Genomic DNA, 23,679 nt, shown 5'->3' on the forward strand with positions numbered 1-23,679 from the left:
TCTCTCTCTCTCTCTCTCTCTCTCTCTCTCTCTCTTTCTCTCTCTCTCTCTCTCTCTCTTTCTCTCTCTCTCTCTCTCTCTCTCAACTCCCCTCTGCTGAATTCTCTGTCTATCTCTCTCTCCCCCCTGTCCTTCTCTTTCCCTGCCGCTCACTCTCCGAGGGCACGCATACACCAAAACATGCACTCTCATCATACATCACACGAACACACATGCACACACACACTCTCTCTCTCTTTCTCACACACACAAATACACACGCGCACATACACACACACTTAGCTCCTAACATGCGACAGTTGAGCAGTCGTCTAAGTCTAAATTTCTGCTAGCTTGTATCTGACCGGTCAAGGATTTCGACCCAATAAGAAAATGATAATACAAATTTTTATTTTTAGATAGAATCAAATGTGCAACGAATATATAGAAGTGGACTTTGATAATTTCACGACACGGGGTTCAAATGATTCGGCCAAGTCTAGGTTGAGGCTGTCGAAGTTGCCCCATGGCAGAATTGGCCCCAACCTACCCATATGGCCATTAAAACGGCCCCAAATCAATTGTGTAAAACAAAATCTCAAACTTAATTGCAGAACATCAAATTACATCGTCTTTGGGGAACTGCCGGTTGGAAGGAAGGGGTGCCTCTTATCGATACAGTGGAACTCGGGTTCAACGAAGTCTTTGGGCTTGACCTTCAATTTCGTTGAATCCGAGTGTTTGTTATATAGCAAACATGAGGGGTTTGTGGAGATAATTACAGGCAATTATAATGCATTCGATTTTCTCAATCAAAAGTAGATCTAATTTGTTTTCTGATGAGAGGCATTTTTGTTTTTTTTATGCCATACCGAAGAAAATCTGGACAATTCCAAGAAAATGCACTGAATCCTACCAAACACACACTTTTGCAAAAAGACCAATTCGTTCAAATGCACACCTGTGTCATCCATCATCTATCTGTATATAATTATAATTTAAACGTATTGTTTGCCAAACAAGTTGTGTTGCTGTGTAGAGATTAGCACGGCAATGTTTGAATTTGATTCCTTTACAGTCCAGCGTGCAATTCATTACATAGATAGGTCTGTGTCAAGACAAGTTAATCATTGTAGCGTTGATCAGTAGCCGCGGAAAAAAACTGACATTTGTATCTCTTGTGCTCTCTCCTCTCATACACACATACACATAGTCACACGTGTGGTGGCCACCCGCCCGACCTTGACACACGCTAAGAGATGTGTCATGCTAATGACGTGTGTTTTGGTATGAAAGGAGGCTGCTGATTGGTTGCATTAGATATTTTAAAAACAATGGGCTAAGGGAATAATGGTTCATGATACAGGTGCGACGAATGGTTTCCGGGGATAGATTTAGGTTCACTGTGGGAGAAAAATGAGTGAAGCCACGTCAGCGGGGCTGTTCATCCTGCAAGCAACTTCGTCGAATCCGAGCTTGTTCATACATGTTTGAGTTTGATGAGTCCGTGTTATTTTTATTGATTTTTATGAGAATAGGAAAAATGGGGAATCGAACTCCTTTGGTTGGATCCGAGTTTTCGTTGAACCTGAGTCCGTCAGATCCGAGTTCCGCTGTATTTCTTCTGTACACTTGTTTAAGAGGAGAGCAATTCCCTTTCTTCTAGAGGTATTTAGATTTTTTTTTTTGCTTACTTGGTGCTAGTCAATACACCACTTTTGTAAAGTTACAATGTAGAAAGTTTCTAGACTGCTATCTGGAGCTGCTTATTATTGCTTATTTCATCGTTCATTGCTTTCATATTAGTCTCTCTCTCTCTCTCTCTCTCTCTCTCTCTCTCTCTCTCTCTCTCTCTCTCTCTCTCTCTCTCTCTCTCCCTCTCTCCCTCCTTCTCTCTCTCTCTCTCTCTCTCTCTCTCTCTCTCTCTCTCTCTCTCTCTCTCTCTCTCTCTCTTTCTCTCTCTCTCTTTATATATACAGTCGAACCTGCCTTAACGGAAACCTGTATAAAACGGAGAATTGTCTTAAAGGAATCTCCCCGCTCCCCCCTTAATATATTCCTCTTTAATTACGTGTATAAAACGGAAACCTGTCCAACGCGGAAACGGAAAGAAAAATCCGCTCCCTTCCGAGGATTTCAGCTGTATAAGACGGAAAATGCTTTGCCCGCTCAGCCCTGATTTGAAACAAAACTCGCAAGTTTGGTTCCGCTGGCTCTAAACTAACGCTAGCCTATGGTCATGCGGCTGGCCGAGAAAGAGGAGTAGGGGTACAATTTGGGGGTAGATGTTACCCCATCATGTGAGCCCTGAGTGATGCAGATGATCAGTGGAGTGTGGGTGTGAAATCTCACGACTGCCCGTAAGAGTGCTCGAGTAGCGAGCCCCTACGGAAACTTTCCTGGGCCCAGAAGCCAGAGGTGTGAAATTAGATTGACCAATGCCTACCGCCCTGATCGTACGGCCAGCCGAGAAAAGAGTTCCTTGAATCGTTGTTACAATGATGGCAGTAAGGGGTGGCATTGGTGGGTGGGGCTAAGGGTGGAAGCAAAGGAGATGTTCAAACCTTTCTGTTTTTAATAGGTCAAACAGTGGTCCTATGAAAGGCAAGCACTGGTGGTAATTGGATAAGTAAGACTGATGCAGGTCATTATCAGACAGGATAGCAATTGAGAGGTGTAAAGTTTTGACCACTGCTTGCCGATCGGACAAGCGATCCTTGATCCCACCAGCTGGGCCTTTGAACTACCCCCCCCCCCCCGATCTCCACCTAAATTCCCCTGTATAAGACAGAATTTTTTTCTGGTCCCTTGCGATTCCGTCTTACACAGGTTCAACTGTATAATATATATATATATATATATAGATATATAGACAGATATATAGAGATAGAAAGAGAGAAATAGATAGATAGATAGACAGATAGATAGATAGATATAAATATATATATTCCTGTCCAATGAATTTCATATTGCCTCTTCTCTTGATACAAAATGTTTGGCTTCAGATTAAAAAGAGGCACATTGTTGGACATGCTATTTTTTTAATTTTAAGAAGAGTGGAGATGGCAAGTTTACAAAATGCAAGTTATTTTACATATATATATCAAAGCCAACATTAAGAAATTTTTATCCGACATCCCTTGTTTGAAATTAGTAAATATGTTTCTTTATTCATTTTGATAAAGCTTCTATATAATATTTATCTGAGGTCCCAATCAAAGGTGGCTGCAGGCTTAACTGTCGTAAGGCCCATTACAATGTTTTTTAAATCTTTGGTAGGAGGTTCGAAAGGGAGGTTTTGTGGCTGGTGTGAGTGTTAAATTCTACAAAGCGTATCAGGTGAGGAAGACAGTGTGAAGTGCAATGGTAAAACAAAATGAAATCTGTTAGGCAAGGAAGACTGAATGCCATGGTAAATCACATAGAGGTCACCACCACTCTGCGAACGAGCTACATTTCTGTCACAAGTTCATGTTAACTTCCATTGTTACTGACTGAGTAAACAGAGTGACTGCTCATTTCACTTATTCATGTAGTTAGAGTTAAGAGTTGTGGGCAGGGCTACTGGATTATGGGGGTTCAAACGCCCTTTCTAGCAGCTGAAAATTTTTTACCATTTGCTTATTATATTGGGTAAACATGATGGGTTCATAGTTCATTCATTGGGAGGACTAACTATAATGACAGGTGAATGGATTATAACAGCTCGTCCATAGCATCAGGGGCCGATAACTATGCAATGCATAGGGCAATGAGAGATTTGCGTGACCATCTTACACAGGTTTATATAGTGTCTGTGGCCATGTTGAACAAGTTGTCATTTTATGCCGTGCCATAAAAAATGCGAGGGGGGGAATGTAAAGTGTTCATTTATTCAGATGGCTGTCTTGGCAGTTTTGAGTTCAACTGTACGTGCTAATTTGCAAGAAAAGATGTAGGTACCAGTCCACTTGACAATCGACCGCAGTGTTTCTGTTTTACTTGATGATCCACCACAAAACTGGTCTGACAATTGTTTCACTTGGTGGTCTACTAATTTACTATTACTAAAACAGTACCTAACCTTAACCCTACTCTGGTGACGGTTTAGGGTTTCAGTTAGGGTTATGAATTGTAGCAGTAAGAGACTATATCTAGAAGTAGAGCGTCAAAGGGAACATTTGTCAGACTGGTTCTGTGGTAGACGATCAAGTAGATCAGAGATCAGAAACATGGCAGTTGACTGTCAAGTTTACTGGCACCAACATACATGATGTGTATTCATTGCTGCTGGATTTCTAACAATTTTTTCCTCTTTGTTTTTCAAGTTCAACATGAAACGACATATTCAGTGCTGTCTTTTTTTGCAACTGGCTGTGGTTCTACTATCAGATGCTACTGGCACTCTCCAGAATGGTAGGTCAACCCCAAGTAGTCCTACATGTGACCAACGGAGCTATTGGCATTCCCGTGAGAGATTAATGTTAGAGTGGTTGTTTCATGTTTGAGAGAGAAATACCTGATCTTAAATGATTTCCTTGTGTCCTGTCACAACTATTTTCTTAGTTTGTACATCTTCTGTCTCTCTACATGGGTTGTTGGCAGGTGTTCTGGTGTGGTTTTCTCTTTCTTTTCTATCAAATATCCATCATCCTTATTTCTCCTCATTTTAACTGTATGTTACTCTCTAGCACAGTAACTCCTCTAATCTTCGGCACATATATGACTTATTTGTGTTACAAGTGCCATAAAAACTCGGTGTTTCTTGGTATTCTTTTAATTTATGTATGTGAATTTATTAGTTATACAGATACTCTCCATGTTTGCAGTACTTTGGTAATATTTTGGATATGCTGATCTGATGCATGTTTTTACTTGGATAGAATGAATTAAGGAAGAGAGTGGTGAGACCATGGGACCTTTGATGAAGACTAAATCCACTGAACTGTGATTCCATGATTTTGTAGGTCACCAAGAAACTATGGCTTTGATAATGACACCTATTTTCTCTTTGGGTTGCATAGTGCTATAAACAAGATCACCAAACTTATTATTTTAGCTGCTGGGAAAGCAGCTCACCAGATAGATTTCTGCCTGAGGGCAGAGTCAAAAGAAGTTGATAGAAGCCTACTAGATGCTGGATGTGTAACAACATCACTTGTTTCATAACATAGATACGTAGGCCTTTGTTTTGACATCAGTCTTTGAGTGCAATATGTACTGTCAAACATATGTAAGACGGCCACCCATTGTTGAGCAGAAAAGTGGCCGTATAAGACAGGTGGCCGTCTTAGGCAGGACTGATCAAGGTGAAGAAAACAAACTATTCCCATCTGTGGTCCCATTCGAAAGTAGATCTAGTCGCATTGTTGTTGTTGTTTCTGTTGTTGTTGTTAGTTTATATTCTGTTTTTGTATTTTGTTGCTGATTTTGCACAAGGGAAGGGTGACAATAAAACAAAATGTATCAGACGAGGAAGAATGAGTGCCATGTTAAAACTAACACATGGGTCGCCACCACTCGGAGAACGAGCAGTGCTTCTGTCACAAGTTCATGTTGACGTCCATTGTTACTTTGTTACAGACTGAGTAAACAGTGACCACTCATCTCACTTACGATTTGTTTATGAGTTCTGGGCGGGACTTATGGGTTATGAGGGATCACACGCTTACCTCACTAGCAGCTGAAAATTGATACCTATTGGTCAACAGTGGGAGGGGCCTACGCAACATGATCGGTTTGAGGGTCTACCTAACAACAACGACAGGTGATTGGATTATGACGACTCGCCCACAACGCCAGGGGCCAATGCACAAATTTATGACAAAACGTAATGGAGTCACTAAGGTGGCCATCTAAGACAGGTGTTATTGCTTAGTGTGATAGGGGTTGTGTCTTAAAATATGGTGGCCGCGGCCGCGTTGGACAGGTGCCCATTTTACAGTTAAATATATAGAAAAAACGCAAGGGGGGAAATGGAAAGTGGCCGCTTGTACAGGTGACCGTCTTATAGAGGTGGCCGTCAGGGCAGGTTCGACTGTTTTAGAAATATTAGTGAACACTGTGATCCAATCTAGACTGGTATTTAACCAATTGGAATACATATATGAATGCTAAGTGTAATTGAAAGTCATTTCATTACCTGAATTTTTAGCTTTATAGCTATCACAAACATAACCTCGAAATTCAGTATCACAACAGGCAGTCAAGAACATCATGAAATGCAACACCATGGAACAGTGGCTGAATGGATGAGTATTGGGCAAAACTGGTAGAGCTGTATTTGCACATAATATGACTGCTCCCAACTCAAAAGATGCACTAAATTCCCTGAGTAGAAGAGAACGTCACTATCTTTCGCCTGCGACACAACACATCCCACTGAATTCCTAGCTAAATAGGTTCACAAGGATACCTCACCTGACTGTCCCTTGTGTGACTGCCAGGATGAAACAGTATCACACCATCTCTTTTCCTGTCCTGCACTTTGCAACCTGCGTAGCACCCACCTATCTGCCTCCTCAGATATCAGAAATACATTATACAGCGACAAAACACAGCTAATAAAAACCTGTAAATTCTTTGCCATAGCGACAAGTCGAAGGGTTAGAACCCAGATGGCTGCTGGATCAGTAAAGTAAAGTAAAGCTTTATAGCTCTTTAATTTAATTACTCTTATCGTAGAAAATAGATCCAGCTTATTTTATTTTTCTCACCATCAAATGGTCAATGACTTTTAGTGGTTGAGATTTTAAACCCAAGCTGACTGTTTTCTTTCAGAGATGTTCATGACAAAGGAATACTTTTTCACACAGATAAACAGGTTTACATTGTTATTCAAACCCACACGACGTTTTAACGTATTTTCTTACCAAGCATGGTTAGCTAATTTGTTTGAAAGGGAACACCACCAAATTGCATTTTAAGTGACCTGAATTATTTATTCCCAGCAGTGATAATGCTTTAGCAAGAGCTTAAAATTGTTTTTTAAAAATGGCTTTAAAAGAACACAGAGAATCAAGTAGGCCTAAATGGTTAGAGGAGTAGCATGGGGAAAAATATGACAGAAGAATAGGTAAAAATGGGTATGCAAACCTAGAAAATGTATAATGAAATATTGTTCTTATGTTCTGAGTCTGATCGAAGTCTTATATTTATATTTATGCTTATCTCTCCACAGTTAGAGTGGAGACTTCAGCTGATCAGTGCTCTAAGACAATCAACTTGAGCCATAACACATCAATCAACCTTCATCTTTATTCAGAAGTTTGTGAACGTTGTCAAGGTTTTTTAGATTGTCCCTTGACACTGTTGAAGAAGTGCAGGATTCGCTTCACCATTGCTGATGAAATGGAAAAAGCGTTGTTGCAAATTTGTTTCCAAAGTCACTCATTTACGGTTACTGATTGTCTGGAAAAAGTAACGTTTGAAGAACGTACACCATCTGGCACCCTTAATCATCTAAATCGCCAGGTAAGATAAACCAGTGCTTGTTTAACTGTGAAATGACAGTTGATTGCTTTTCCTTTTTTTTCCAAGACAAGGACTCCATTTTCTTAATGCCCTGTAGTTCTCTGAAAAAGATACTGGTCACAATACGATGTACTCAAAAAAAAAACTGAAATGGAAGATCTTTTTCTTCTGAAGCTTTTTTTATGCATGTAACTGAACCCTTTTTAAAAGATATTTTGCAGGCCATGAATTTTGAGGTCCATTACTTGTTCTGTTGCTTATTTTTATAAATATGTGCTGCAATATCTATGAGAAAGGCCTTTGTTCATTTGAGACATGCCTACTTATTGTATTTAGGTAATATAATTATGACAGATAATTTCTTCTGATTTTTAAAATTATTATACAATTACAAATATTAGAGATTTTGCTATTCTGAATTACCAGTTTATTTGAAACGCAGACATGCTTAGCCAAAAAAAAGTGCAGTTGAAAAAGGCCTGAGTCATACAACAATTAATTATGGTGTGATGATTAAGAAAGAAGATGGTGGATAATTTAGTTGGATTAGTAGTCTACATATTTGAAGTCAATTGTTTTGTTTTGTATCTCAGGAAATAGGATGTTCGCGTCGATCTTACTCAAGAGAAATATGCTTGGACTATGGAAGTGGCCTCAACATTGTATTCTCTGGTTACAATTTTTGCTCTGTTAAGGGATATGGTGTTGTGAAATCAAAATCAGCTCATCACAGTAAGTTCTGCCTCCTCGTCAATTGTTGGTTTGTCTTTTTAGAAAAAAAAATTTATGTAGATGTTATACGTCCCATCAACACAAGTTACATCACTCAAAGGCGGGCTTCAGGCCCTGCCTGTCAGGGCCAACCTGGGCTGAGAGGGACACAACATTCCAACAGAAAGACCAAGATGCTCGATAAAAATGTTCTGCCCATTCAGGAATGGAATTCCAGTCCCCTGCATGGAGCAGTGAAGTGCCAAACCATTGCACCACAGATGCCGATTCTCATCATTTGTTGCTTTTTTTTGTTTGGATGCCTTCTTTTATTTTATTTGAATGAAGTCAGGGTTCGGCTCACTCGATACTGGATTATTGGGTTTTTTTCCTAGCATGACTATAAATACTGTCTCTTTAAATTTTAATTGGCGGATTTTAAAAAATGATACGGAAGTTTCTTACACAGCTGTTAGATTTACGCAAATGAGAAAATACTGTGTTCAATTGGATTTTTTTAAAAACAGAATCTGTTCTACACTAATTGCTTTTGTTTTTTTCTGTTTGTAATACACAGTGTGAAAGGCAAAGGCATAGAACTTGCTGTTGATCGGCAGTTTGTGCTATACAAAAGCTATCTATTAGTAGTAGTAGTAATGCCATTATATAAGATGCTGATATACAATGTACCAAAAAACATTCTTCATTTCTTCTTCATACTTTCTTTGTGATTGCAAATGGTTAGCAGGCAGAAATGAATTGAACAGTTTCTACAAGTTTACTGTAGATGACTGTAGGCTTGTACTTTAATGCTTAATTATAAAAGCAGATGACACTACTTCGTTGTTTCATTAACATTTCATTGCTTCGTCTTCTTCCCGAGCAATCACTTCAAAACTGTAAGTCCTGTCCTGGCGAAACAAATTCCAAAATTAGTGTACAGTGTGGTTTCTGTAACTTAAAAAATCTGCAATGTCCATCCTGCAGTGGCTGCTGGTTCTTTGTCTAAGGTAGGAGCAGGAGGTGCAGGGTATGGTTAAGTGCGTTAAAACTGCTGTTCCCTAAAGTTGCCTGATCACCTATCATTATAAACCCTTTTCTAAGATTTTGAGCATTGTCTGAGAATCCATATTTTTAAAGAAATTATTTTTCCGCTCAATTTCAAAGCTTGTCTTTTTCTGGAGTGTTACGCTTTGAAAGAAGTTGCAAGGTCTAGTGATGGTTTATGCTGTCACAGAGCATTGTTTGATTTCAGGCTCTCAAATATCTGATTACACCAACTAAGTTTTTGTGCTGTATTGAAGACCGAAAAGATGCCAATGGTTTCCATGCAGGATCTACACATGTAAAGCTGTCTTGTTATTCCCTTTACTTTGGTTTCAATCTGTTGTGTTTATTTCTCCAAATATTTTTTACCAAAAAAAAATGTTGTCTTTTGCATATAACATAACTGCAATTCTTTTATGCTTTCAAAGTTTAAGAATGTTATAATTTGTTGATGAATTTAATTGTTTTGCAAATATATATTTCAACAGGTAATACACATGTCAGTACAGTATATATTTGTCAATTAAAATTCATGTTCACAATTTTTTTAAAGAAGTGTTGAGAATAACTTGAATTTCGAGTCATTCAAGGGAATTTGTTCTTTTACAAATGAATCTCTGTTTAGGCATGTTCTTTTCACCTCTGTTTATGTTTTCGGCTTAGACAAACTGGCTATTCAGTATATGATTTCTATAATGTTTAGAAAGTGACAAAGGAGGGTGGAAGATGTGCCACTGGAGTCTGGAAGAACCATTCAAATCATTTATGAGCTAGTGCACTCTTTGGAATTGTTCTCCACTATGGATTTGATGTACCATTGAATTGTTATGGGCACCGTAACTAGTTACTTGTGGATTTCAAAGCTGTGTGTTTTAAGTTTTGCCGAAGGAATTCTGCAGTTCTTTCACAGAAAGACAAATTATGTTTTCTTACTTTGTCTCCATTGATTGTTCTTCTGTAATGAACTTGTAATTTTTTTTTCCTCCTACCCAGTTTCTTTGAGCAGCAATGACAGCTGTCCTTCAGGTTCCAGACATATTGACGTACACAGAGCCAGTGGTACTATTTCTTCTTACTATGGAACAAAAGACCATGCCCCTGCTGTATTTTGCAATGCCACTCTGAGTTCGTCTTACTCTGGGCGACGTATGGACTTTTGCTTCAGTTTTCGCTATGCAAGCTTTCAGCCTGGTGGGGCTACTCTTCAGATTTATGATCAATCTGGTAATAACCGCAGGTAAATATTTTCAGTCTTTTGTGTTTTAGCTGTAATCGCCAGCTTAAAGTTATCAACAGAAAAGAGGCTCTAAATGCAGAATCAGCTTGCAAACTTATGGAATGCATGTTATGCACATAGACTTGCATTAGCATTTAATCCAATCAGAATCTTTGTTCACAGCTTTTTTACCAGCAACTAAAATAGCAATCGCTGGCATGCTGTCAGCTGACTAATCTGGCTAGCTCATTTAACCAAAATGGTTTTTCAAAACACTTAGCATGCACAATTAAGGCAGAGGGTTTCATTTCAAATTGCGTTGGGTAAGTGATGGCAGGCAGCAAAAAAGCCAGTCATTCATGTCATTATTCCGATTCTTCAGATGTGTTTTTGGATTAGGAAGAAGAGAGTGTTTGATGTTCAAACGAATGCATTGTATATTATAGGAGTCTCCGCCTAAACCCACGGTGCTCGGGAGGGCTTCTCGGCATGTGTTTCTACGGAGAGTGCGTTTACATGAACCTGTGCAAAGGGAGGTAACTTTGGCCGATAATGTGACGGTTTTGTGACAAATTCCCGTACTGTCGGTGAAGGGCGTCGAACTTTGGCCGATAATGTGACGGTTTTGTGACAAATTCCCGTACTGTCGGTGAAGGGCGTCGAGTTGTGGGGGGGGGGGGGGGTTAGAAAGACAGACTCAATGTTCTGATATGCTCCATAAAATGTCAGGAACAGATGGCATTGAGGACTGGGGTGTCTGTGGACTGCCTGCCCACCCTGAGAAGGGGCCATGCACGTTGAGGATACGTGGTGCAAGGGTTTTCATGAGGCTGGAAAGGCCTAACTGCCCTGTGACCGTTTAATTCCGGTAGGGTTCACGTTGCCCATTCCCCGCCACCAATGGCTACTGGCTATAGTTGTCTACTCTTACATGAGGTTTCAACCAAGTGAGAAAGCCATTGGATCGTCACGTCCTGGGTCGTTGTGCCTTTACTAAGAGGTCCACGGTCAGAAGGCAAGTCAGGCACTCCGCTCGATCCATCCTTGCATCCAGACCTCCCCAAACTGGCTGGTTCCTTCTCAGCCACAGAGGGTGTGTCGGGAACAGATAGCCTAAGAGGAAACTGTTGGTGATAATTATAGAGACGACGGCCCAGCCACATGGCTTCCCAAGCAACCACCCCCGACCGTAAATTCATGGACGACTTCAGAATCATAGATCCCTACACGTACAGAAACATTTCTCTAGTGATTCGTTAAACAAGTATATTATAAGTTCTTCTAGCACAGCTGATTAAGCTTACTTGACTAATCTTTAATCCTATGTAGTGTTTTACAACATTCATGCGTGTTGTGCATCATAGACCTAGGTCTAACTAAACATTATACATTCAGTCACTCAAACATCAGTCAGAAACCTTCTCTCAAAGATGCATTTCCAGTGACCAATCAAAAAATATTTCAGTCCCCCAACCACCAACATTTCACCGACCAGTCCTAGAGCTATGTCAAATGTCTCTGTGGAAAGTTAGGTGTGAAAACGCTGTCCCCCCGTTACTCTCTTTGTTTGGCGTGAGGGGCAGTCTCACCAAATACATGTATCCGGAATTCTATGCTTGTCTTATGCAAGCGGTGTAGGCTGAAGCGAAAATTTCCCCTTGTCAAGCTTTGCCTGTCGATGTGTTTCGTGGATGGGAGCGTGCGTTTAGAGGGAGTGACCGTGCGTTTGTACATCTAAATTATATAGTAAAAAAACGTATGACGAAAGCGTGCGTTTGTGCGGAGCATGCTTTTGTATGGCGTGCCTTTGGGCGGAGACTACTGTACATTATTTGTCATTTTATGACTTCTGACTGATTTTTAAAAATTGTATTTCAAACTTTGAAACTAATTCAGCCTTCATCTCTGCCAAAAGAGATCTGAGGGGGCTTTTTTGTTTGTTTGGGTTCTTGTTTTAATATTTTACGGCGCTCGCAGCTGCATGTGGTCATATGAGCGCGGGGGGATACATTAAATATTTTCAGTTTGATAGGAATTTTGGATTTTGCCTGGGTGCTGGCCGAAGCCTACTCTTATTTGATCGATTTTAGGACCACCAGGGGGTCTTTGACATGCTCAATTCGCTCATGAGACCTCCAAGGTTTTTTGCCCTTGTCCGAGTAAGCTAGGTGTTAGATCTTACCTATCATAAGGATGAAGGTGTGGATGAAAAACATGTGAGAAGGAGCCAAGGAGTAAAGAGTAGAAAACCTGCAGAAAGAGTCAGGAGCCCATAGGAAGGGGCAGAAAGTGGAGATGAAAGAAAACTACAGAACATGGTTAGAGTTAGAGAGCAGGAAAGAATAATTTAGCGTCGCTATCAGATTTCGAGCTTGGGACCTATTGAATGAGAGGCAAACACCTTACCTCTAGACCAGGAGAACCCCCAGAAGATTTGTGTAATGTGGAAAGAATTAAAGATGTCATGAAAGATGCGTATGCCTACGTTTTGAAAACTCAAAATCGTCAACCAACAGATGTTATTACCTATGGCAATTGGTTAATTGAATTTGACATGACAAAATGGAAACTACTTCAGGACATTTGTGAAAGATAATTCTTACTGTAGACTTTGATGGCTTGAAAGACTGCAAATGCTTTCAAGAGTTTTCTCTACATATCCGAAAATGCAAGATTTGCTGTAGACTGTCAGGGCAGTAGCACAAATTGCACTCAGAGTTGAAAAGCTATCATGAAGATTCTCTGTTTTGGACTCATGGGAGTGTTTTTATTGAAGAGATACAACCATTTCTCTTGAGGATAGATTAATGTAGACCTACATGAAACTTTAAATGTTGTTGTTCTCAACTAATGTAGTTGGTGCACCCCTCACTGTAAGATTATCATACCTCATAAAATGAATATCTGATCACTTAATATTTAGTGAAACTGCTTTCTGTGCATGACTTTTGACTGGTCACTCAAAATGTATCTCTGAGGGAAAGTCTCTAATTGGTTACTGACCCAGGTCTATGGTGCGCAACATGTGGGAATGCTATAGAAAGCTAAATGAGGTGGTTGCTGCAAGCTATTCAATTAAGTTTAAGTCTGTTTGGGTGCTTTTTACATCAGGGACAAAAAACTAGTTTTTGTGTCATTCCTATCAAGAATTATGAAAAGCAAGAACAATGTAAACCTTGACCATAGCGTTAAACTGCATTTTGGTGATGTCGAAAAGTTCATTTTTTATAGAGCTTTGAGAGGGTGTGAAAATAGAAAATTCTCAAAATTAGGACTTTAGTGGATTGCTTGCAGCAGGGGCAATATAATAATATATATATATATATATATATATATATATATATATATATATATATATATATATATATATATATATATATATGTGTGTGTGTGTGTGTGTGTGTGAGGCATCATCGTGAAATCAGGCACTCGTGGAAATCTAAGAAATTGTCATTTTTCGGCCAGTGTGGACGGAGGTTTTTTTCGAATTTTTGGTTTTTGGGCTCAACACCTTGTATGTCCTTTCAAAAACACTTTTATGTGTGGATTTAATGGAAAAAACGTTGATTAAAGGCCGAAAAAATGTTAATTTACTGTTAACAAGTACTCTTAAGCTTTGGAAGTCACCAAAATTTGGCGGCCATTTTCTCGCTAATTTTGCTTCTGAAACCAGGCAACCTCATCTCCTTCAATCGCAAATATCTCAACTTCTAGTCAAGATAACTGGATATTTTTTTTAACTAAAGCAAGGCAAATGAATAACCTTTAAGATGATACCATTAACTCTATATGCCTAAAATTTGACGAGCGCTTGATTTGCATCGTGATACATATATGCCCATAGGTTTGACGATTTAAATGAGATGGTTGTGTCCCCTTCCCTCTTTGCTCAGGTTCACATAAACACAGGCTGCGTTAAAGCACATCTTTATAAGCGGTGCCCTTTGGCAGGATCTCTTTGGTTCAGTTTGGTTTGGTTATTGGGGCTAACCAGATTTTCCTCAATGGAGGGAGGCAAAAAGCTACCATTGTGGCACAAATGGAAAGAAACCAATGATGACCTTCAAAAACAAACTAGTCTGTTTTCAAGGCTATGCATCTGGCGACTGGTTTTAGGCAGGCATCTGTTTGTAGTGTGCACTGAAGCCTTGACAAACCAAACCAAACTGAACCGAACGAATCCTTAAATGGGCTCCGCCTTTTAGGAGGCGTCCCAAGCGCCATGTATTCAGACAGAGACTACTGAACAACTTTGACCTCCATGTATTACCAATTATTGAAACTGGTTACGGTATTGAAATAAATGATTGAGGTAACATTCCAGTGAGGGCAACTAAACAGTATCCTAATGAGAGAAATAAACAATAATAGAAAGAAAAATATTGATGGCCATGTGCAAAGGTCTCTGAAAAAGTACACAGCAGAGAATGTTGCATAATAGATCAGTTACTTACAGAGATATACATTGACATAAAGATACAAGCATAGTCCAGAGTCTCGCACACTCTTGTATGTGTCCACACTGAAACAATAACTACAGTCGAACCTGTGTAAGACGGCCACCCATTGTAAAGAAGAAAAGCGGCCATATAAGACAGGTGGCCGTCTTAGGCAGGACTGATCAAGATGAAGAAAACAAACCATTCCTTTCTGAGAAAACAAACCCTCCCTTTCTGAGGTCCCAACCGAAGGTAGTTGCATTGTTGTTGATGTTTTCGCTGGGTTTTCTTTTCTTTTGTTGCTGCTTTTGTGCACGGGTGACAATAAAACGAAATGTGTCAGACAAGGAGGATCAAGTGCTATGGTAAAACAATCACACATACTACCACTCGGAGAACAAACGACGCCTCTGTCACAAGTTCATGCTGACGTCCATTGTTACTTTGGTACAGACTAGGTAAACAGTGACCACTCATCTCACTTGCGTTAATTTGTGTATGGATTCTGGGCGGGGCTTATCGGTTATGAGGGATCACACGCTTCCCTCCCCAGCAGCTGAAAATTAATTTTGTTACCTATTGGTCAAAGTGGGAGGGGCCTACGCAACATGATCAGTTGGAGGGACTACCTAACAACAACAGGTGATTAGATTATGACGGCTTGCCCACAACGCCAGGGGCCAATGCTTGATTTATGACAAAGCGTAATGGAGTCACTACGGTGGCCGTCTAAGACAGGTGTCTTTGCTTTGTGTGATAGGGATTGTGTGTTGAAATATGGTGACCGCGGCCGCGTTGGACAGGTGCCCGTTTTACACAGTTAAATTATATCGAAAAAACGCAAGGGGGGGAATGGAAAGTGTCCGTTTGTACAGGTGGCCTTCTTATAGAGGTGGCCGTCAGGGCAGGTTCGACTGTATTATGATTGTCTGTATATATGTGCAGGTATAGCTTAGTTCTGTTGTTCAGGAATGCATGTCACATGTCGTAGAGCGTTAACAGAGAAATATTGAGTGATTTCTTTTCCATTATGATTATGTTTTATTGTAGTAATAACAATTATGATAAGGATGGTAACAAAGATAATTTTTATAGTATAGTGATCCTGGTGGCTTTGTTAGTATAAATGCTTGTACAAATATTTCAAATGAACTTGACTACCAGATGTGCATTAAGTATGACTGTTGTTCTTTGATATGTATTACTATAGAATCAATTGTTTCTCACATCACATATGTCTCTGTTTGTCTTTCTAGAAAGTATGGATATGACAAAACACCTAGTAGGAACTCAGAGTACTGCATCCTTCTGGGCAAACCAAATAAGGTCAAGGTGTTCATACAGACAGCCTGTTCCAGAACAAGTGAATGTGCTGCACATAATTATCAGCATGCTTTTGTGTTTTCATATAAGTTCAAAGGTGAGTGTGAATCTGAATTCGATAGCAAAATTTGCATAAAGTAGTAGCAGGTGATAAATTTTCTTCTCTTTATTTCATTTTGTTAAAACTAGTTTGGGTTTGATGCCATATTAAGCAATGAACATGTCACAGGTCATTCAAGGTAACCCCCACCCCCTTTCCTTTCTTTTCTATGTCTCTTTCTCTTCTTCTCTCTTCTCTCCTCATTTTTGCTAATCTCTTCTCTTATTCCCCCCACAATGAATGTCATTCTTATTAAGTTTTGGAGTTACAGTTACCTCATCCATCCCCCATTCCCCACCGCAGGGGCCATAATTTCCCTTGAATCATTTTTACGAATGTATTAAAGATGTATTCAGCTACTTTCAGCATTTTGTCACAGTGAAAGGAAGATTTGGTTGAAATGACATTTTGTGCTCTGAAAATGCTTTTTCCTTCAGAGAACCTAGAAGCCGAGGCCACCTCTTTCTCTGAAGGCGAAGATGATAATTGGAGGATGGTTTCTGCTGCTGGGGCTATTCTATTCATTATCCTCCCCTGTTGTTGCTGTATGTGTTGGTGCTGTACGAGGAAAGACGCTTCAGAGTCCACAAATGGTACTGGTACTGCAGCTGCTGCAGGTGTGTATGCATTATGTGTGTCATGTTTAATTTGAAGAATAAGACAATGGTACGAAATGATTATACGCTCGTAGTATGTTGTCAAGGAAAAGAAGGGAGAATTGGGGAATCTGCCAAAACGTCCTCCTTCTTCTTAAGCAGTTTTCTATGCTATTATTTTTTTAGAGTCTCTGCTTACTTTTCTAGCACTGCTGTCAAATTAGCACTACCTATCACATTTAATAATTACAATGGACCCAGGCTATAACAAGACTTCCGGGACGGACAAGATGCTTTTCAATTAATTTTCCATCATTGGAAGGTATCCATGTCATGAAAAATGTCTCCCATTAGTCAATCATTAGTTGTTTACTCTTGATCCCTGTCTATGTCAGAATTCGGCTATGACAGAGACATCTTGTCTGTCCCGGTAATCCTGTTATCTTTTGCAAAAGATCTGTCAACTACAGTCAAACCCCGTTATACTGCTTACCTTGGGACGAGCATGAAGTTAGCAATACAGCAGGGCTGGCAGTATAAAGAAGTTTACAGATCCTCTGTTTAATACATGTGACACTGACTGCCCTACATCAAGGGAACTTGTTTACCAATGACTAGATGAATTAATAAGTTATCTCACTTCAATCTGTCACTAGACTTGAGCGTGAGATTGGGCTGACATCTGCCGAAGACTGATATTTTGCTGGGGGGCTGAGATGGCAAAGTTCCTATTAAGTCTCTCCAGGCGACTTAAAAATCTACTTCCAATTTTTTCTTTTTATATTGACGTAGGCCTAAAATATTAGCATTTTCTCAAATTTCATAATCAACCCATCAAATTTAGTCGGATTCACGCGGGGAGCGAAATTTGATGCTGCATTACAAATACATGTTTTATTTTAATTGTACTCTTCTACTTTACACAACAAACTGCATCACTGTAGATCTATCCTTATTGCCTGAAATCTACAAGACAAGGTGGATTTGATCTAGACTTTTGCCTAGCTCGGTAGAGACCTGTGTGAAAGGTTGTCAGGTAGCCGCTGAGTGGATGTGTCGTGCGCAATGTGTAGCCTTGTGTGTACTGTGTACTTCTGGCTGGCCAGTTTGCTGGCAACACAACAGGGTAAATTTACAGTTGTTTAATAAGAACCGTACAACTGAGACAATTGGCAGATGGCGGTGTAAAGACACAAATATGAGGGATTCTTTTCAAATATTGGCAAAATCTGGCGGTAAGCGGGGCTGGCGGTACAATGCAGGGCAGTACAGTGAGGTTTCACTGTACTACCTTTTATGGGACGCAAGGTCTGTTATGTTGTTTTGTTGTTTGGAGTTTTTGTTGTTATTGGGGTTTTTTTAGTGTGTTTTTAAAATCTGTATTTGAATCTGCACTGTTTGTGATTCTCATTCACACACAAATTCAAAGTAGAAAAAGCTCTCATAGATCCACTTGTACTGACCAAGAGATCAGATCTGGTTTTCAGTCATCTTGCCTTCTGTTCATTCCTGAAATTTCCGTTTCACATCTCGCTTCCCTGCGGGGAGACAAAGTGACAACGCTGTGCTAGACATGGTCATGCGAGGTCACTGGAGAATGTGTGGCCACAAGTGCGTCCACTTTTTTTTGTTTTGTTTTTTGGAAAATGTTTTACAGCGCTCGCAACTGCAAAAGGTCATGTGAGCGCGCGGGACACACTTAATATTTTCAGTTTGATGGAAATTTTTAATTTTGCCCGGGTAGCGGCCGAAGCCTACTCTGATCAATTTTAGGCCACCAAGGGATCTTTAACGTGCGCAACTTGCACACGGGCCCTCCAAGATTTTTCTCCCTTGTCAGAGACTGCTAGGTATAGATCTTTCCTACCAGAAGATCAGGGGTGTGGCTGAAAGACAGCAGTAAGAAGGAGCCAAGTAGTAGCAGTAGAAAGGCTTCAGAAAAAGTCAAGAGCCCAGAGGAGGGGGAAAAGGAGGTGGGGCAGAAAGAGGAGACGAAAGCAGACGACTGAACATTGCCAGCGAGCAGGAAAGAAGGGGAAAGGAGACAATTTTAGAAAAGAAAATTTTTTGGTCGCCACCTCCACTTCTCTGCCCTGGGTGTGCGGAATGAAATGCCATGAAGTAAGTGTGTAGGCATACCATACACAAGCAGCCTACATGTACTGTAGGTCATGTCAGTGCAAATTGCCTTGTACATTGGATATTGTTTTGCTTTGTTTGGCTTTGTTTCTTTTTCTCTTGTCCTTTTTTTTTTTTTTTAGATATTGTTAATGATTGGACCATATAAACGAACATTTCTGCCAGAGTGCCTGCTATAAAAAAATGTTTTTTTCTATACATATAAATGTAGATTGTACTTGGGGATTTATTGTTTGCCTGCTATAAAACGGAATTCCTTCCATTACCGAGATTAATATGAGTAATATCAGTGGAGCCAACTATAACATGAACAACTTCTCCTTAGAACACAGATGTATCTTGAGGGTTTTCCACTTTTTAAAGGTTTGCAGACAACCATTTCTAGACTTAGGAACTTTACTTGTTGTGGACTTCCTTTAAGACCTTGGTCAAATTTTCAACCAGTGCTGCTTATCAAGATCTACATCAATCTGAAGGCTTCCTTAGCTCTGAGCTCCCATCTAAATTATCATACACCTCTGTACAGTCTTGAACTTTATCTCCCCCCAGGGCAGTGCCACTGACTGTAGTGTCTCTAGGCCATTCCCAAAGGGGGGACATTTCTCGTTAAAGCACAGTAGAATTGTAAATGGGCTGATTCATGTCACGCTCATAACTGTGCCTGATCTACAACAGGGAACTGCTGCTTTTTCTTTCCTTATCCTTACTATTATCATTTTCCTCTACTTCTTTTGTATGTTTGTCACACTCATGTGACCTGCTATTTCCGGGGTGCCTTGATAGTTGAAGCTAGAGAGATGAGCAGAGTAAGTCTGATTCCCCGTAAAGACTTCTCTGTTGACACCCACCCCTTGGCCCTCATATGACCTTATGCAGTTGCGAGCACCATAAAACCCTCTACTATAATAAAATAAAATAAATGAACTTTATCAGCCATAGACCCGCAGACTTTCTGATGTGTTATGAGAAGAATACAAATTTATTCTTTCACTTTTATAATTATCCTTCAGAGTCGCAGGCCACGGGTAATCCAAGAGGTGAAACCAGGGCTCCTGTCTTTGTTCACCCAACTCAAAGCATCAGCTCAAACAGTCAAGGCCAGGCTCGCTACCAGACCACAGACATGTCTGCCCCACCTCCAGCATGGTCAACGATTTACGGCCGGTCATCTCGCAGTCATCCTCCTTCTTCCTCAGCCGTGCCGGCCTCCAATGGATATCCTTCTCCTCCACCCATTGAAGAGAGTCGGCCATTTGTTGACCACAATAGACAGGATGATGACTCAGATTTGCCTCCAGCATACAACTCATTGTTTCCTGATAGTATGTGAAATTACTGAAAGTGGGAGTATCGCCAAAGAGTCTACATAACAAGAGGGGCCACTTCTCTCTTTGAGTCAATTAAAAAAGTGTCCTCAAAATTCGGTGGCGCCCTCTTCACAAAAGCGCACCCGCACCTTTAAAAAATCAAAGTGAAACTAGCAAGTTTTTTAAAATAAATTTCGGAAGAACGCTTTTTTAAAATGGTTACGCTGACAAAAAACCTCTTCCGGAGGAAAGGGTGATTGTTTTCTTCGTTTAATTTGACTTTAGAATGAAAGGCGAGAGGTCATTAAAATTTTAAAAAACTAAAACTCCACACTGAACAAACCCGAACTGCAGATGAACAGCAGTCGATCTGCGCACGCAAGGAGGTGCTATTCCTATTTTTCTTCTGGAAAAACGAAACAGAGCTTCAAAACAGACTGCAGCGCCATCTGAAGCAAAGAGCATACTTCCTGCGGACACTTTTTTGGCTGAGTGGCCCATCTTGTTATGTACTATCTTTGGTATCGCTAAAGATGGCCAAAAGAAGCAGATCTGGACATGAAGAAGTGAAGGAGATTTTACCCCCCCACTTTGTCAGCACATCTGTCAGTCTTGACATTTGAACCTCAAAGTGGAATGGTAAGAATACTACAAAGCTGAAGAGTGCTGTGCAGCTTGGAAAGGCTTTCATTCAATGTGTTCAAGGCTCTTCTCTCAACACATTCTCAGAGAATCTCATAAACTTATCTGAAGTACAGTCTAACCTCATTTTACACCCCACCTCCACCCCCGTTATACTACCAGGCACACTTACTGCCAGGTTTTGAAATGTACGAAAAGGAACACCTATAAACATAGTAATTTGTGCCTTTACACCACCATCGGCCAACTATGTGAGTTATATATAATGATATAGTTCCAATTAAACTAATGTAAATTTGCCTGTCTATACTACTAGCAAATTAGGCGCCAGAGGTACATACAATATATGGCACTCGTTGGGTGGCAGCTGTATAATCTCTTTCCATACACATCTCTCTAAGATCAGCTTATTTCTACCATTCGTCGCCGATTTGCTCCTGATTTGATCTGATTATGAAAATGGTATTATTTGTAGGCTTAAGCGAAAATTTTGTTAAAAAGGAACTTCATTTCGGCCTGCCAGATATCAGCCTGATGACCAAAAGGCCGGCAGATGCCCATGAGGCTTTTATATTGTGTGGACTCACAATATTACATTACGGTCTGAAGTGGGTCATGGACACACAAGTATCGGGTTAAAAAATTGTACTTCTACAGAGTCCTTGAGTCCTTGACACATAATCTAGCCTAGCTTCTGATCCGGCAGAAACTGTTAATTTAGATTTACATAAAGTAAAGCTCAGGTGGAGCCATACTTGTAATTGTTGGCTACTCATTTTTCTCTTCGCATGGCAACTGCACACGGCAGACCTAGATGAGTCAAGAATGGCCACAATTTGTCTCTAACCTCTACCACCAGTCAAGATGGCAATCAGTGCTATCACATTATATTGCCAGCCCCTCTGTAGCATTTGTTTCATGCTCATCCCAAGGTAGGCAGTAATACGGCGTTTGACTATATTTACACTTACAATGTATTATTCTAGTGTTGATGTGATGAAGGTCCTGACAAAAATGTTATGACATCTTTATTTGAGTATTTAAAGGTAGTGACTTAGGTTACTTTTTCCAAGCTTTCTACAATGCTGCCTATGCAGGCCTCGCAAACTTGGCATAAAGCTTTTTTGACAATTTGTCTCCTTTAGATTCAAGCTTATCGCAAAATGAGATATGTTGTATTTGATTTACCTTTAAACTTGAGCCCCAGTTTCCGGAGCCTATAGGACTCATGCATCTGAAATCCTTAAGTTGACTTCTAGATTAGCATCTCCCCATTCTGAGGTGCGAATCTGGTGCTCAGAAGGGTATTCGTAGCGCACTGTCGGGTGTACTCTCTTGCTCATGTGATTATGAATAGTCAATAGAAAAGACGAAAAGACCATTTTTTTAAAATGCTTTAGATCAGGGGTATTCTGTTCATTTCTGTGTTATTTGGAAAACAATGTAGACTCACTCTCTCCTTTTTTTCTCTTTGGAGGCCTGAAATATATTTCGTCAAAGAGGATTGTAGCGCATTAGTCAGTAGAAGTAGGTTGAAATTTATTTATTTTTAAATGAAAATAGCTTGTAGAGGCAGAGGAAAGCTACTCCATTGCTGTATCAGTATAAGTCGCCGCATTGCAGTTGGCATTCCAAATACTCACACACTTTTCATTCAAAAGATTGTCATTTATAAACCTTCTTGTTGATTTCAGTGCAATAAACTGTTCTTACTTAACTTAAAGTCTTGTATGATAAGAGCATGGTTAATGTAGATGAATTATTTTTATTGTTGTTACACATGTTCTGAATTTAAGTCATCCCTTTATTTACAATTTACTTATTTTACATTTTATGTATGCAAAGTGTCATGATCTTATTTATATCTTATTTTCAATATATCCTGGTTGTTGCTAGACAAACCCTTAATTTTGTTGAGCCCAACTTTCGAGATCAGAAAAAAAAAAGAATATGGTGTCACTCTTTTTTTCTTGTGACAATGGCAATGTCTAAGCTGACAAATTATGCCAGGCACTTTTTAGGGAAGTCTTGCATTTAGACACTCTATCCCTCCCACAAAGTTATAAGTGTTCTGCATTTTGTTTTCCTGTCATCTAAGAAGCCCTGTCATTCCATTTTGATTTGGGAAGCTGCTCCGGAATTGTTCTTCTTAATTGTCTCGAATCAAACTACCCTGAGCATATGATGGGTAACAACACGCATACTCATCGTTAATGATGGTATCAGGTTACATGGCCCCATCATGCTCGCCCCTACACAATGTGATTCACACACTGCTTGTATCGAGGTGCTTCCTCGCATATTACCTGTAGGCCAGTGTGTAAAAGACACTAGAATTCACTTGTATCTCTAGTCAGAGTCATGTGAGGGTAGATGCTGGATGGTAGGATGTGATCAAAGACAGAAAGTGTGGCAAGGCGTTGGCCATATGGTGTGGGAATTATGTTTGTGATTGTATGTATGCATATGTGTGTGTGTTGTGTGTGTGTGTTTATGTGCGTGTGTTTGTGTAGTGTGTGTGTGTAGTGCGTGTGTGTGTGTTTGTGTGTGTGTATGTTGTGTGTGTGTGTATGTGTGCTGTTGTTGTTGTTTGAATCCGAAGTTATGGATCGGGAAGTGATTACACAGATTATTCAAGAGGGTGGGTGGCTTGCTCAGACCAGTATTGGTTACATCATGATGATTGTGATATACCATAAGGGCAATTAATTTTTGTTGAAGGCTCTTC

The 23,679-nt window shown here is 40.0% G+C and overlaps 1 protein-coding gene across 2 annotated transcripts; it reads left to right on the plus strand.

Annotated features, from left to right (window-relative positions):
* The first annotated feature begins 4,265 nt into the window (after positions 1-4,265).
* Positions 4,266-20,441, plus strand: LOC101859705. Of its 2 annotated transcripts, none has more exons than XM_005098437.3 (7): positions 4,266-4,428; positions 7,139-7,431; positions 8,025-8,163; positions 10,183-10,426; positions 16,101-16,264; positions 16,705-16,884; positions 20,013-20,441. In XM_005098437.3, exons 1-7 carry the CDS (start codon positions 4,293-4,295, stop codon positions 20,330-20,332), a joined length of 1,476 nt encoding a protein of 491 aa, XP_005098494.1. In that variant the 5' UTR covers positions 4,266-4,292; the 3' UTR covers positions 20,333-20,441. The 2 variants fall into 2 exon arrangements, with proteins under 2 accessions (XP_005098494.1, XP_012938036.1); XM_013082582.2 differs by having other exon boundaries at positions 4,266-4,374.
* The last annotated feature ends 3,238 nt before the right edge of the window (positions 20,442-23,679 follow it).

This window comes from Aplysia californica, unplaced genomic scaffold (assembly GCF_000002075.1).
Source record: "Aplysia californica isolate F4 #8 unplaced genomic scaffold, AplCal3.0 scaffold00182, whole genome shotgun sequence".
In the NCBI taxonomy this organism is placed as follows: Eukaryota; Metazoa; Mollusca; class Gastropoda; order Aplysiida; family Aplysiidae; genus Aplysia; species Aplysia californica.

Excerpts from the sequence above, each read along its gene's own strand:
- LOC101859705 (XM_005098437.3), top strand. The coding sequence starts at position 4,293 with ATGAAACGACATATTCAGTGCTGTCTTTTTTTGCAACTGGCTGTGGTT. Across the intron at positions 4,429-7,138 it reads ACGGAGCTATTGGCATTCCC|TTAGAGTGGAGACTTCAGCT; the intron begins GTGAGAGATTAA and ends ATCTCTCCACAG. Across the intron at positions 16,265-16,704 it reads GTTTTCATATAAGTTCAAAG|AGAACCTAGAAGCCGAGGCC; the intron begins GTGAGTGTGAAT and ends TTTTTCCTTCAG.